The 14848-nt window shown below is 35.7% G+C and overlaps 3 protein-coding genes across 9 annotated transcripts in view; 1 reads left to right on the forward strand and 2 right to left on the reverse strand.

The window, feature by feature from the left end:
* The window catches only part of LOC309511410 (phospholipase A and acyltransferase 3-like), a 111708-nt gene that overhangs the window by 94158 nt on the left and 2702 nt on the right, over positions 1-14848 (reverse strand). The gene's annotated exons all lie outside the window — the stretch shown is intronic.
* Positions 1-14848, forward strand: part of LOC309511386 (uncharacterized protein) — a 256220-nt gene that overhangs the window by 31361 nt on the left and 210011 nt on the right. The window lies entirely within an intron of this gene.
* On the reverse strand, positions 1370-9904 carry LOC309511404 (uncharacterized protein). 3 transcript variants are annotated; one of them, XM_082186639.1, is made up of 6 exons: positions 9568-9904; positions 7970-8014; positions 5803-5901; positions 5532-5690; positions 3199-3288; positions 1370-2651 (listed from the first exon to the last, which is right to left on the reverse strand). In XM_082186639.1, the coding sequence occupies exons 3-6, from the start codon at positions 5842-5844 to the stop codon at positions 2337-2339; spliced, it is 606 nt and encodes a 201-aa protein (XP_082042765.1). In that variant the 5' UTR covers positions 5845-5901; positions 7970-8014; positions 9568-9904; the 3' UTR covers positions 1370-2336. The 3 variants fall into 3 exon arrangements, with proteins under 3 accessions (XP_082042765.1, XP_082042763.1, XP_082042764.1); XM_082186637.1 differs by lacking the exon at positions 7970-8014; XM_082186638.1 differs by lacking the exon at positions 9568-9904 and having other exon boundaries at positions 7970-8568.

Genomic DNA, 14848 nt, shown 5'->3' on the forward strand with positions numbered 1-14848 from the left:
AGTGATTAACTCGTCTCTAAGTGCTGGGGTAGTCCCGACCCGAATTTTTTTAAACATGCTGTAGTTCAACCTTTGCTCAAGAAACAGGGTTTGGATGAAAACTGTCTTGATAATTATCGGCCTGTCTCTAAGCTTTCATTTTTATCTAAACTTTTAGAAAAAGTTGTATATTCACAATTGATTTCCTTTTTGAATGCAGCTAAATTAACAGAACCTTTCCAATCTGGTTTCTCTGCCCATCATAGCACTGAGTCTGCTTTGCTTAAAGTATTCAATTACATTTTGCTTGCAGCGGATAGTGGTAAAAACTCAGTTCTGCTGCTTCTTGATCTTACAGCAGCTTTTGATACAGTTGATCATGATATTCTTCTCTGCCGGTTAGAACATTTGTTTGGTATTGGGGGTATTGCTTTGCAGTGGTTTAATTCATATCTTAGAGACAGGTTTTTTTCTGTTGAGTTGGGTAAGTTTTCTTTTGAGGCCAACAGTACAGGCTTTTCTTTTCAGTCATAGTTGGCACATGACTGACCCTCAAAGTTGAAATATGGTTGAAATAATGTCAGTTGTTGTATTAATGTTGTCACAATGAAACGTTTAATACTAAACAGTTGAAAAGGTTTATTTTTTTATTATTTTTTTTTATGTTGAATCAATGTCATGTCTTCAAGGAATACATAATCTTTGAATTATTCTTATTTCTAATTATTATTTTGTTATTATTTTAGCATTGTATGATATTTTGATAAAAACACCACTTCAAAAATCAAAATTTATGTTAAAATATAATCATATTATTAACAACAACAATAATAATGGATATAATTTCTATCTCAAGAGAGAAGTGCAGCAGAAACTTTTCTGCTTTGTGTGATTTTGTTTGGACTGACAATTTTGTGTTTGCCTAAAGCTTACAAGCAGGATCACATTTTTATTCACACTGTCATCAAAACACTATTTGACCAACTAATCAAATAATATAGTCCACAAATAAAACTAAACACACATTTCTTTAAAAAAAGAAAGGAAGAAAGAAAGGTCATCTTTTCCATTACCACACTGAAACAATTGCTATTCACTGTAAAAAATAATTTGTTCACTCAACTTAAATTTTTTAGTTATCTTTTTGCTTTGACTCAGTTAAGTTTTATTTACTTAATCTACTAAGTATTTTCAACTTCAAAAGTTTAGTTGACATAGCTAAAATAGTTGACCCAACAACTTATTTCAAGTAACCTGGACTTGTAAAGTTTAGTTGAAATACGATAACTTACATTTTCAAGTTATTTGTACTAAAATGTATGTTCATTGAACTCAATTTGGCATATATTCTCAACTTGCAATTGCACATTCAACCAAATAAAAAAACGGATTTTTCCATTCAAATGATTTTATTGTCCCTTATAAATCAATAAATGTTAAGGGAAAACTCAGTTAACATATTCAAAGGATTACCATGAATTTTTTCTTTGTTACAACTTTTTAACTGTAAAATACAGCTAATAGCTAACACTTCTCTTAGTAGAAATGCAAAACAATTCCGATTATTTGTAACTAAAAACTACATTATATATGTAGCTCACACACATTTTTTAATACCATTGTTTATTGCTCACCCTCATGCCATCCAATACCTGTTAAGACTTGCCTTTGTTGGAAGACGAATTAAGATCTTTTTAATGAAATCTGTGAGCTTTCTGTCCCTCCTTTGACAGCCTACGCAACTAGCACTTTCAAGGTCCAGAAAAGACATCCTTAAAGTAATCCAAGTGATTTCAGTGGTTTAAGCTCAGTTTTATGAATCACTGCGAGTGTTTCATACCATTTTATTTATTAAATAGTTTTCTCCGTCGCATGTTTAAAAGAGCATGACAGCTTCTTGTGTGGACGCGAAACCAGACACTGTTGCATGTAAACAAATATATAAACCACTGAAATCACTTGGATTACTTTAAGAATGTCTTTTTACTTCCTTTCTGGACCTTGAAAGTGCTAGTTACGGAGGCTGTCAAAGGAGGGACAGAAAACTCACAGATTTCATTAAAAATATTTTAATTTGTTTTTCAAAGACAAACAAAGGTCTTTTAGGTTTGGAGCAACATGAGGTTGAGTACCCAAAATGAAAATTATTTTGTTAGATAAACTAACACTAAGATTTTTCACATTAATAATACCCCTTTAACTGTGAAATAACTTTAAAACACATGAAATCTTGTTGAAAATAGATGTCAGGCCATTGATAGAGAACTTGGAAAAAACTTGAAAAAAACAACAACTGAAAACTGTAAAAATACACAACACAGGCCTTTGGTAGACAACACCTTACCTCAACAACATCTTTAATTCAACAATGTATTTTTAAGGGAGTGCACTCTTGCACTGCAGGTATCAGCTCCAATGTTCATCAACAGCCTCTGAATCACCTCGAATGTGTATCTCATGTTTTTGGGGTAGTTTATGTTGAGAGCATAAAGCAATCCCATCAAGTTCACATATGCATTTGGTATGTCACCAAGTCCTCGCAGAACAACTGCTTCCTCGATTACAAGGGCCACATCAGTAGTCTCGCATGGAATGGGGTCTGTCACATCTTCCACCACTGTGATGATTCCAAGAGTCATGCCCCTGATCATTTCTTCTTCGGAATCTGTGTGCTGTAATAAAAAATGACAAACTTCAAAATGTGCTTTCACACATACAACACTGAAGCTCAAAGACCTAAACACAACATGAGTATTATTGTAAGTACTACCAACATGTCCTTCATAACAAGTGGCGCTCGAATACCCATTTCAATCACTTTGAGAATATCTCTCAATCATTAACTTTATTTGGACAGTAATTGTTTTTCAAGGGGATGTAAGGAAATTTCAACATATTTCAACAAATTTACAAGGGCTAGTATGTGATTTTTTTATGTGATTGTTTATTTTATTATTTCAGAACTTGCTCCACCACTGTGAATAAATCATCACCCAAATGCATAGGTTTTATCACTGAGAGTCCATGCAAATTCATTTTTAAGATGTCCCCAAGGGAAACAATTACAGTCCGAAGAGTGCTATTGCTGATATTACATTGTCCTAAACCCTAGCCTCTGCTATACTTAATCTTATACATACTCCATCCACATAGTTAGAAATAATACATTAACTTCAACTACTCAACTGCCTCCAATGTGCCTCCTTACTTTCCACATACCTCACAGATCTTTATGAATTGCGATGGATTCTCACGCAGGAACCATGGCAGCCCCTGCAGTACTGCAACCCTCTTTCGTTGATTTGATGCCTTCCCCCAAAGAAAAAAAAAAGAAGTTTATTTACTGGCCTGAGGCCTGTTGCATTGAAGCCGGTTTCACTTTGTACTTTAGTTTTTGTTTTTTTCTTTCATCTTCGGAACACAAATTACGATATTTTTGATGAAATCCAAGAGCTTTCTTACCCTGCATAGACAGCAAGGGAACTACCATTTTCAAGGCCCAGAAAGGTAAAAAGGACAATGTTGAATTAGTCCATGTGATACTAGTGGTTCAAGCGTAATGTTGTGAAGCTACAAGAACACTTTGTGCAAAAAAAAAACAAAAAAACAAAAAAAAAAACACTTTATTCAACAATTTCTGCTCTTCCATGCCAGTCCTTGACGTGCGGTCACGAGAGTGCCACGACGCATGCGTGTGCATTCCTCTGCTTGTAAACAAGGCGCAGCACATCTGGGTCCTATGTCAGAATGCCGGCTCCTGCGTCAGCAGCATCACATGCATGTGTTGTGGTACTCTTTTGAATGCACGTCGACTGACACGGAAGAGAAGAAATTGTTACAAAGTCATTATTTTTGTTTTATTAGCACACAAAAAGTATTCTCGTAGTTTCATTAATTTAAGGTTGAACCACTGATGCCACATTGACTATTTTATAGATGTCCTTACTACCTTTCTAGCCTTGAACGTGGTAATTACATTGCTGTCTATGCAGGGTCAGAAAGGTTGTGGATTTCATCACAAACATCTTAATTTGTGTTCCGAAGAAGAATGAAGGTCTTGGAGTTTGGAACAACATGAGTGAGTAATTAATAATAGTCCAGTAATTTTAAGCCAAAATGGGCGTCGACCTTGAACAAATTGCAACAGAAGCAAACTCAACTGATTTTGTATCCTCAATATGTCCTGAGTAAGAAAAAAAAAAGCCCAGAAGAATCCCATTAGGGGAAAGTTTTGAAAAAGACCCAAATATAGCCTATTCATACTTTTTCTCACATGAATAGGTCAAAAAATTTAACCTTTAGATATCACCATGAAAATGACTGAGTTGATTACTTGCATCAAGACAAACAAAAAATTTATTACAAGTTTTTTTTTTAAATTGTTTGTTAACATGGATAAACGGTGCATAATCTAATTACGTATGTGCTAATTTGCAAAAATACCACAACAGATCTAAACATTGGGTATAGCCAGGAGAAAATGTCTTGTTGAATCTTGTTGACATATAACAGTAAAATACTTAATTTTAAGGTCTGAATGGAACCCATTTAGGCTACCCATGAGCATTACTACATAGAGGCAGGAAGAAGTACTTTAGAAACCAGCCTTTATTAATTATTATTGCAGAGATGGGGTTTGGGGCTGGGTCCGTGGGACTGTTTCTAGGGGTTCACGTTTTATTTTGCCTACCTTTTGTCTTCTGCATTCTCCTTACCATTGTCTCCTGTTCTTCCCTCAGACTCGTCCCCCAGAAACAGGCCCACGGACCCAGCCCCAAAGCCAATCTCTTAAACATTAATAAAGGCTGGTTTAAAGTACTTCTTCCTGCCTCTATGTAGTAATGCTCATGGGTAGCCTAAATGGGTTCCATTCAGACCTTAACATTAAGTATTTTACTGTTATATGTCAACAAGATTCAACAAGACAATGTTTAGATCTGTTGTGGTATTTATGCAAATTAGCACATACGTAATTAGATTATGCACCGTTTGTCCATGTTACCAAACAATTTCAAAAATTTTACATTTCTTACTCAGGACATATTGAGGATACAAAATCAGTTGAGTTTGCTTCTGTTGCAATTTGTTCAACCTTTTTTCATAAAATGAATGGACTATAACAGAACTTTCATTTTTGGATGAACTATCCCTTTAAATTGACATAATTAGGTCAAATACTATACACTGTGAATAAATGGAGGCATTTTGCATATTCATAGATCTGTACAATAAAAGAAGCAAGGGTATAAAAAGTTACAATCAAGCTAAAATATTTTAAAGCCTGAAGAAATTGATTTCACAGGGGGGGGAAATTACATGTAATTTTAATTATCACAGATAAAACAGTTTTAAGGGATACAATTATTGACTAGAAGGTCATAAATAATTAATTTTAATTGATTTTAAATACTTCTGCATTAACAAATGGCATATCACCTTTTCCTTCAATATTTTGCAGCACTAATAAAAGATATGCAGGACAAAAGAAATTGCAAGAAAGGAAATGCTCATAATGTTTATGAAAAAAGTACAGTAGAAATATATGTACTTACATTTTTATCTAGGCTGTCCATTATGGTCCTCATTTCTGCAATCTCAGCACAGCGCTTTGAACGGTACAGGCACAGCAGTTTTGGTAGATGCCGGTCAAGACCCTCATAAAAGGACTTGCTCAGGTCCAGCGACATTAGTCTGTTGAATTCTGCACTGATCTAAAGTAATTACATTAAATGACACAAACATAACAGCAACATGTTAAACAACACTGCAAAAAAGTATCTATATATTCATCTAAACACCATTTTCAGCAGCCTGGGACTTTACCTGTCTCTCACAAAAAATAGCCGGCCACCTCTTTTTGGTCATTGGTCATTGGTCAAGGGCAAATGCCCCACACTGCTTGCAGCACTGCCTGAAGTAATTCTATGAAGAAAAGAATAATGAAGTCAACCAACATTTCATAAACAGATTACACCAGAGCTCGAATTGAGTCAAGTCTTATGGGGGGTCCCCAAGTTTTTTTTGGGCGGGGGGTTGGTTAGTCTCGCAATATACACTTTATACAAAATATACAGTATATTTGATCATAATATGCGTATATATACTATTTATTAAAAACGCTGGATAAAGAATTGTGTATATATATATAATTCTTCTTTTAAATTACTTACTAAAGTAATATGGATTTAGAGGGTGAAAATTTCTAACCTCCCAAACTCAAAATTTTCTAGTGACTGATAACATCTAAATTTTGCAATTGGCCCAAGTGAAATTCTGTAAATTAAATTTTATAATTTACAGATTTTCACTTGGGCCAATTGAAAAATTTTGATGTTATCAGTCGCTAGAAAATTTTGAGTTAGGGAGGTTAGAATTTTTTTACAGTGTACTTAGTGTATATATATATATATAAACTCAGTCTCTTTTGCCACAACTGAAATGGAGAACTGAACATAACTATATATAATGTGTTACATAGAAATGTAGAAAACACGTTTCGGCCCAGATCCGGCCCACATCTGGCACTTGTGGAATGCGGATCTGGCCCACATGCAGCGTGGAATGATGACAGTTGGGCGGCTCACTCCTGTTTGCCAGATCTGGGCCACAAGCAGGCCATAGCAATGCCACATGTCAGCCAAGAGCAAAGAAATAAACCAGAACTGGACCTTATCTGAGCCGCAAAACCTGTGTATATTAAATATGGAGTCATTTCAGCCTTAATAAGCCTGTTAACAAGCAGAATCACTGAAGGAAAGAAGAGAACAGAAAAAGAGTCGAGCAGAAACACAAGAACTACAACTGACTTCAGCCACAGATGAACTGAAGCGAAAAGGAGACATTAAATCTGTGAAGATCTCAGCAGAGGAGGATTAAACAACTCCACAAACAGCATCTTAGACTGTGGCTGAAGTCAGTTGTAGTTCTTGTGTTTCTGCTCGTCTCTTTTTCTGTCCTCTTCTTTCCTTCAGTGATTCTGCTTGTTAACAGGCTTATTAAGGCTGAAATGACTCTATATTTAATATCAGACTTTGTGGCTCAGATAAGGTCCGTTTATCAATGACAGCCTTTAGATTTCGATTGTAAAACTAATTAAAATATAAACTAATGGTTTAAAAATTTGTTATTTGTTAAGTGACCATGGTATAAGCGGGTTAATGCCCTGCGAGGTGTCCATTGTCAGGTATTAATGGACTTCGGCGGAGGCAACCGTCCGACGCGCATTAATACCTGACAATGGACACCTCGTCGGGCATTAACCCTTACTTATCCATCTTCATCGAGATCTCTAGCACTCCTGTAGAACCAGGAGGACTATTAATAATGAAAAATTAGTAACTTAAGCCTAAGTGTTTCCAATGTATGCAAGGAATACAAAAGCCCCGGCATGGAGTGGACAGATATAAAGTAGAAAGATATACAGAGAGAAACAATTACCCCTCAAAAAAGTCAGTAAGAAGCTTTCTTTTCCCGACTGGGAGTGGAGGTTTATTTTTCTCCATTTTTTAAAAAGCTAAAATTAGCTTCACCGGAGCGGCGCCAAACAAACAATCCTGTCAACGATGTCATGCGCGCGCACAGCGGGGCGTTTACATTTTAAAGAGACAACTAGCTATAAACAAACTTAAAATAAATTATTGTAAATAATCAATTCACGAAATGTACTGTATCCATTGCATGCATTTAATCAGATTTGTCATTATTATTTTTACTAAAATAAAAATATCTGAGGGACCCCCCTAATTCTATTTTTTATTTCTTATGGGGGGTCCCTAATACCTTATGGGGGGTCCCGGATCCCCCCAGCCCCCCCTCAATTCGAGCACTGGATTACACAATCAAGAGTAATAGTTTCTCACTAAATTTCTTGATATTTATTCACATATATTTGTCAAATCAAAATTGTAAGGTAACACAAAGCAGTTTTATTTCCTCTAAACAATCATACACATTTGAGTGTGCGGAATGTTAGGTTTTTAAAGTTACTCACTGTGTTAGCTTGGTGGCTGCCTCAGACACTTGCAGTAAGCTAGATCTACATTAGAATTTATAAATAAAAGCTGTATAACTTGTGTTGCTAAATGGTTTGCAATTCATTTTAAAATATATTGTCAAGACAGTTAATTAGTTAGAGACAGGCTAGTCGAGAAAATGTTGTAATACTGTTACTGTAAAGGTTTAGGCAACTAAACTTTACTTTCTTTGGTACGATACTTTACTATCCATCCTAAATAGGGTGAACAATATAACCATAACCTTATTTCAGGGTAAGAGACATTTTAATAAACGCACATCAAGAGATTTGGTGAGAAACTATAATTTAGATAATGTTAACTGTAATAAGATGATTGCCAGGCCAGTTTAAACAGTGACAAGATGGACTTATCTAAGCAACAGAGCTGTCCATTAAAGATGCAGTAATGACGTACATCCCAAAGCTTGACTACTCTCTTCTGCTACACATGCAGAAGCATTCATAAGAGAGTAACATAACGTTACATGCTTTTAGAGCACAGTATAATTTTGCGATTTGTATGAAGAGTTCAGATGCAAAAGCCTCTAAGTGCCATCTGAAATTTTCTTCTAGAATGATCATTTTTATCAAGCTGGTACATTTAAGTTTAGTAATTTCACTTAAATGACAATTAATAGGTAATTTTCATTGCCATTTAAGTGAAAATACTGAATTTAAATGTACAAGCTTGATAAAAATGATCATTCTAGAAGAAAATTTCAGATGGCACTAGAGGCTTTTGCATCTGAACTCTTCATATCTACACAGCTTGAATATTAAGCATTTCACTATAGTTTTTGGAAAAAACACGGCGATGGTGAAGCGGTTGTTATAGTTACATAATCTCCCACAGTAAACTAAACATAACTGACCACAGTCTTTTAAACGAGTTCGACATTTAAGTAGTAAAACTAGACAGCTATACAACGTTTCAGTTATGGAGCAACCAGCTCGAACACCGGAGGATTCGGATAATCCTGCCGCACCACTCACACAGTTTTACATTAAATTACATAAATATTTGTCAGCTCGTTGTTATCGTACTCACGCGTTGACGCTGCTTTGCCTGTATGGTGATTAGACTCGCTGATTTAGGCGCAAAAAACTTGAACACGAGAGTGAACATGAAAGCGCGGTATTTTTCACGCCACGAATTTCCCGCTCTGTATTTTTGGCATTAATTCATATTACAGTCTCTCTCACAAAAAAAAAAAAAAAAAAAAATGAATTCGGTGCAGATATTTCAACATTAGTTTGTGTATTGTGACAAGTTATATTTTAAATATGGGAGGATCGAAATATCCGATATGAAATTAATCCTGCGTTAGCCACCACCGCCTTTTGGCTACTTTATTAAATAATGTAGCCTACGTTAAATAAATAAAAGAAAAATAAGTAATAGTTGGCTAGTTTAATAGATTTTTAGCTTTAGTTTGCTGACTATCATCTAGCTAGGCCAAACTGCAACGGCCATGTGATCAAGAAACGTTAATAGTGTAAACAATACATGGATGATTACTTCATATATGTCATTTTACAAGTCATTACACAAATTTGAACGAATATTTACTTACCAGATGATTTGATGATGATGGAAGATAAATCTGCTGCCAGCTAAACTCTCCAGCGTTGCCGACGAACGAGACCTGTTTCGCGCTTCACGTGATGTGATCTCGCGATAAATAATGAGAACTTATACCTTAATGGTTCAGCTTATGTTTTTAAATTGATGCGACACATACTCTAGTTAAGTCAACTTACAGACTAGTTGAGACAGTGAAAACTTAACATGTTAAGTTGAATGAAGAAATTCAGAAATTACAAGTTGTATCAACTTACAAAATTACATTGAAAGAACTAAAATGCGGAATCATTTTTTACAGTGTTGGTAGTTTCACCTTCTTTGATCATGATTGGTTAATATGACTGTCATATACGTAACTGGCCAATGACAACTGTGCGCGCCTTTTTACTGGTCAAGTTTGAAAATACGTCAGTTTGTGTTGATGACGACGTGTGTGTGTGTGTGTGTGTGTGCTACTGCTCGGCAAGGTTACTCGGTCTTTCCTTATGCCTGTTAAATTATTATTTTGAACTAATTTGCGTTGTGACATGTAAACGGAGGAGAACAGAAGCTGATATGTGAACACAGAGGAAGGTCGGTCTGGATGTGTGAGTCCTGCAAACATGTTAGCGATATCAGGTAAGAGAAAATTTTTAAGTCTCTATTACGTACGTTTCCTGTTCATCATGTCCTATTTATCCACTATCATTTTAGAAAAACAGAGATCAATTAATATTTAAACGTTTAGGTATTACATAAAAAAAAAGGTTAATATCGTGACATCAGATCGTTACGATTAAGCTGAAGTTATATAGTTTTTGTTTGTTTCCTTCTATTATACTCAATGCCACCCAAAAAAAACCAACAGAATGAAGAAGAGATGGAAGAGATCAAGCAGTCTCTTAACTTCATGTCTGGTGAGATTAGCAAGGTGGCTAACCAGCGGTCCAAATTGCTGGGACTTATGGAGGAAGTAAGAGAGCTGAAACTAGCGATCAAGGAGAAGGACAAACGAATTGATGATCTAGAGCGACGCGTCGATGATTTGGAACAATATTCTCGGATGGATAATTTAATCATAAGTGGACTTACAACAAGACATCAAACTTTTGCTGGTGTTGTATCCAGAGAGAAAGGAGAGGATGCCAAAACGAGCGAGCAATACTCGCTGGAAAGAGAGGTTGTCCTTCAAAGTAAAAACATGGAAATACAAACCAACGCGATCTCAACCCGTCATAAACCAAGCCGGTAATTGTCATACGTTTCGCCAACAGAAAAGCCAAAACAGAATTACTGAGACAAGGAAGGAAGCTGCGTGGGTCAGATGTGTACTTGAACGAACACCTAACGGAAAAAACGCCGATATAGCAAGGCAGGCACGGATCCTACAAAAACAGAACAAAATACAAGCTACCTGGACAAGGAATTGCAAGGTATGGATTAAGATGAATGGATCACCCGAGGAAGCAAGCAACATTATGGTAAGAGAACTCAGTGAATTGGTAAATATAAATAACGATCACTTCTGGATATGCTGATGAATGGGACATACAGTCAAAGGACACGTACACCTGAACAAAATAAATCAAACCTTTGAACTTTGCATGGATCATGAAAGCCTAGAACTGAGAACATTTAACTACACTGAGCATAAATTACAAGAAATGGAGAACGAAATTGATCCTGAGAATAACTTTTTCCACAATATACAAATAAATTGTGAATACTATACTGATGAACAATTCAATGTAAAGGTAAAAATGGATGGAGCAGTCTCCATAATACACTTTAACAGCAGGAGTCTAAATTCAAACCTCTCAAAAATCAAACAGTGTTTACAACAAATTGAACAAAAAATGACAGTTATAGCAATCTCTGAGACTTGGCTCATTGATGATCAAGCTGTGACGTACGAAATAAAATGGGAGGGGGAGTTGCTCTGTACATTGACTCTAACTACAGGAGCAGAGTTGTGGAAAATATGTCGCTTGTTAAAGACAAACTTATGGAGTGTGTTACTGTAGAAATCGAGATTACTCCTCAACCACCACCAATGTGCAGCTCCACCTGATGATGCGATGGCAGCCATACTGCGCCAGAACGCCCACCACACACCAGCTTACTGGTGATGAAGCCAATCAGTATATGAGGATGATTAGGAGGCCATGATGGACAGAGGCCAAGGGGCAAATTTGGCCAGGACACCGGGGTTACACCCCTACTCTTTTGAAAGACATCTTGGGATTTTTAATGACCACAGAGAGTCAGGACCTCTGTCTTACATCTCATCCGAAGGACGGTGCTCTTTGACAGTATAGTGTCCCCATCACTACACTGGGGTGTTAGGATCCACACAGACCACAGGGTGAGCGCCCCCTGCTGGCCTCACTAACACCTCTTCCAGCAGCAACCTGGTGTTCTCATTATTAGAAACAGTAAGAGAGAGTACTACAGTAAATCATTGGAGAATAACAGAAATGACATAACAAAAACATGGAAAGTATTAAATTAAATAGTAAGAAACAACGTTGGAAGGACAGGATGCCCAACCTATTTTATGACAAAGAATAATATAATTATAAGTGATAAGGAACAAATTGCTAATGAATTTAATGATTTTTTTTGTCAATGTTGGTCCCAGTCTGGCTGGGGAGATTGTAGGAATTGGTAGTAAAAGTAGAACGGAAAGAGAAACGGGTAATGTAAATAAGCAATCAATGTTTATAAGAGAAACAAGTGGAAAATAAATAATTGATATTGTTATTGATATTGATATCATTTAAAAATAAGAAGTCAACTGACTGGAATGATATGGATATGTCTGTGGTAAAACATATATACATATAACATATATGCAACTTGTCTCTTCAAAAAGGTTTATTTCCTAAAAAAATGAAAATCGCTAAAAAGTTATATAAAACTGGAGATAGACATACCTTTTCAAATTATAGACCTGTTTCTTTGCTTTCACAGTTTTCAAAAATATTGGAAAAATTATTTTATACAAGATATATTATATTATTTTATACAAGATGATACAAACTTATTTTGTTCTGGTGACAATTTGAAACAACTTTTGGATACAATGGAAAAATAAATGATATATGGGGCTTCCAATTTAAGTTAGGCTATTGTCTATAATCACTCCAAGAAATTTAATAGCTGACACCCTTTCTATTTCAACTTCATTAATCATTAATTATTGTATTCGATAAACGATTACCAAATATAATACATTTGGTTTTACTTATATTTAATGTTAATTTATTCGAATCAAACCAATTTTTTAGCAGTGTAGAGTAAATCAACTTTTGCAAGAATCTTGAAACTTTAATCATTCATTCTAGAGAGTCGTTCAAAAACGCTGATTCATCCAGTAATGAAACACGTATTTTAGTCATTAAATCATTCATTCAAACTTTTTAAATTGACTGCAGAAATTAACATTTGTCAGGACCTCTAGTAAATTACATCTTATGTTGTTAGTCTATCTGTTCAGAACCATGATCTCTGTCTGAAACACTAAAAGAATCAGATTCTCATTTTAACTTAATTCTAACTTGTTATTAAAACTGTGACTCTTAAGTCGAGCCATCCTGGAAATTTAAGAATCATCCACACCTGTGATCACCTCAATTATTTTCCAAAGACACAAAGAATAATATTTTATTTTTACTTTAAAAGCAATCATAAATCATTAGCAATAAAAAATAATTAAAATACTTTATGCATCATTTTGTCGGCCCATTCTATCATGGACTGAGAATCTGATTGTGAGAAACTACCTAATATTAAAATGACAAATAATGTATTATTATTTTTGTTTATCATTTTTTTAATGGTTAACTTGTATCAATGAATGAACTGATGCTTTCAAACACATTGCATATTCATACTTTATAAACTGGTTTTATTAATACAAAATTAAATCGGAATAGTCTGAATAAATAAACAGTAATTCTCTGTTGATTTCCCAAATGCCCTTCCAGTGACAGTCCAATACCATGACCATTCCTATTGAAGTTTAATGCTGTTTTTGTTTTTTATCCTGAGTAAAAGTTGTTATTCTTTCATAAGGTATTGTGACATGTGTAAGTAACATGATTTCTCTAAAATCCTAATCTCTAAAAAAACTAATTTGTTTTGCAGAGGCTCTTAAGAAGACTGCACAGATCAACTGGGACAAGAGATGGAGGACAGTGTCCAGAATGCACACATGACCGTCTGCAGTGTAAGCTGTACTGATACATGTATAGTTGCTGCTTCTTCTAACTGTCCCCAATTTATTTCCTGTTCAAAGCTTTCAGTAAAGACTGGGTCAAATACAGGTTAAAAGTATGTATTTTAACAATTAGGTATATAACGTTAAAGAGATACTCTTTAATATGACATAAATCTGCTTCTTTAAATATTTCAGAATATAGCATAATATGATGGGTAATTTCAATCAATTTGAAAAGACGTCAATCTCACTGTGTGCTCTAATGCTTTAAAACTTGTTTGTGTGGTGTTGCTACTCATTTATAGCCTGGTAATACCAGACTCTTCTACTTCGCTTTGCTTCGTAGACAGAGTCTGGCATGGCATAATTGAAAAGCGTTTTCTTTCTCGCGGGGGGCGCTTGTCTGAAGTTTAAAATCATTGGTTACCCGTAAGCCAATCACATAACGTTTGGTTATGACGTGTGTTATGCGCCGGCTCAGCCGCATCGAACTTCCACTGTGAACACATGTATGATGCAAAAACAAAACCATCGAGCGAAATACCGGAGTGAACATGGCTGTGAACGACTTTTGCAGATTATGTGAAGTAAATCTACGCATCCACGGTACAATCAGCGTCTACGTCACGGCTCTCAGCCCGCCCTCTGTTTGTTGATTGGCCGGCTGTTTTCAGGCCGGAGGAAAACGGGGAGAAAGGTCGCTATCTCAGACTGAGTACGGAAGCGAAATGAAATTGAGCGGAAGTACGAAGTCTGACGTAGTCAGGCTAACTCATTTAGATGGAACCCAGATGATCCCTAGTTGGACCACATGCATATGACCCCTAGTTGGGCCCCACCTAAAGCCCTGTGAAATCCTGCATAATACCTAAATGAGTAAGTTGTAACATGGAACCCATAGACAAACCCACTTATTTGTGGGTAAACCCACTTACCCACACGTATTTCGGCCCATGTAGTAACCTTGTAGTGCCCACAATACAAACTAAAGCTGGGACCAAGATGGGTCTTGTGCATGTAGCCCAGTTGGAGCCCACCTGTTTATAAGTGCACCCTATATATCAGACCT

Source organism: Leuciscus leuciscus (assembly GCF_965113295.1).
Source record: "Leuciscus leuciscus genome assembly, chromosome: 12".
NCBI classification, from domain to species: Eukaryota; Metazoa; Chordata; class Actinopteri; order Cypriniformes; family Leuciscidae; genus Leuciscus; species Leuciscus leuciscus.

Bases quoted from the DNA above. Each gene is read 5' to 3' on its own strand.
- LOC309511404 (XM_082186637.1), bottom strand. From the start codon at position 5,844: ATGACCAAAAAGAGGTGGCCGGCTATTTTTTGTGAGAGACAG. The intron at 5,691-5,802 runs GTAAAGTCCCAG...TAATTACTTTAG, and splicing joins CTATTTTTTGTGAGAGACAG to ATCAGTGCAGAATTCAACAG. The intron at 3,289-5,531 runs GTAAGTACATAT...CTTTGGGGGAAG, and splicing joins TGGACAGCCTAGATAAAAAT to GCATCAAATCAACGAAAGAG.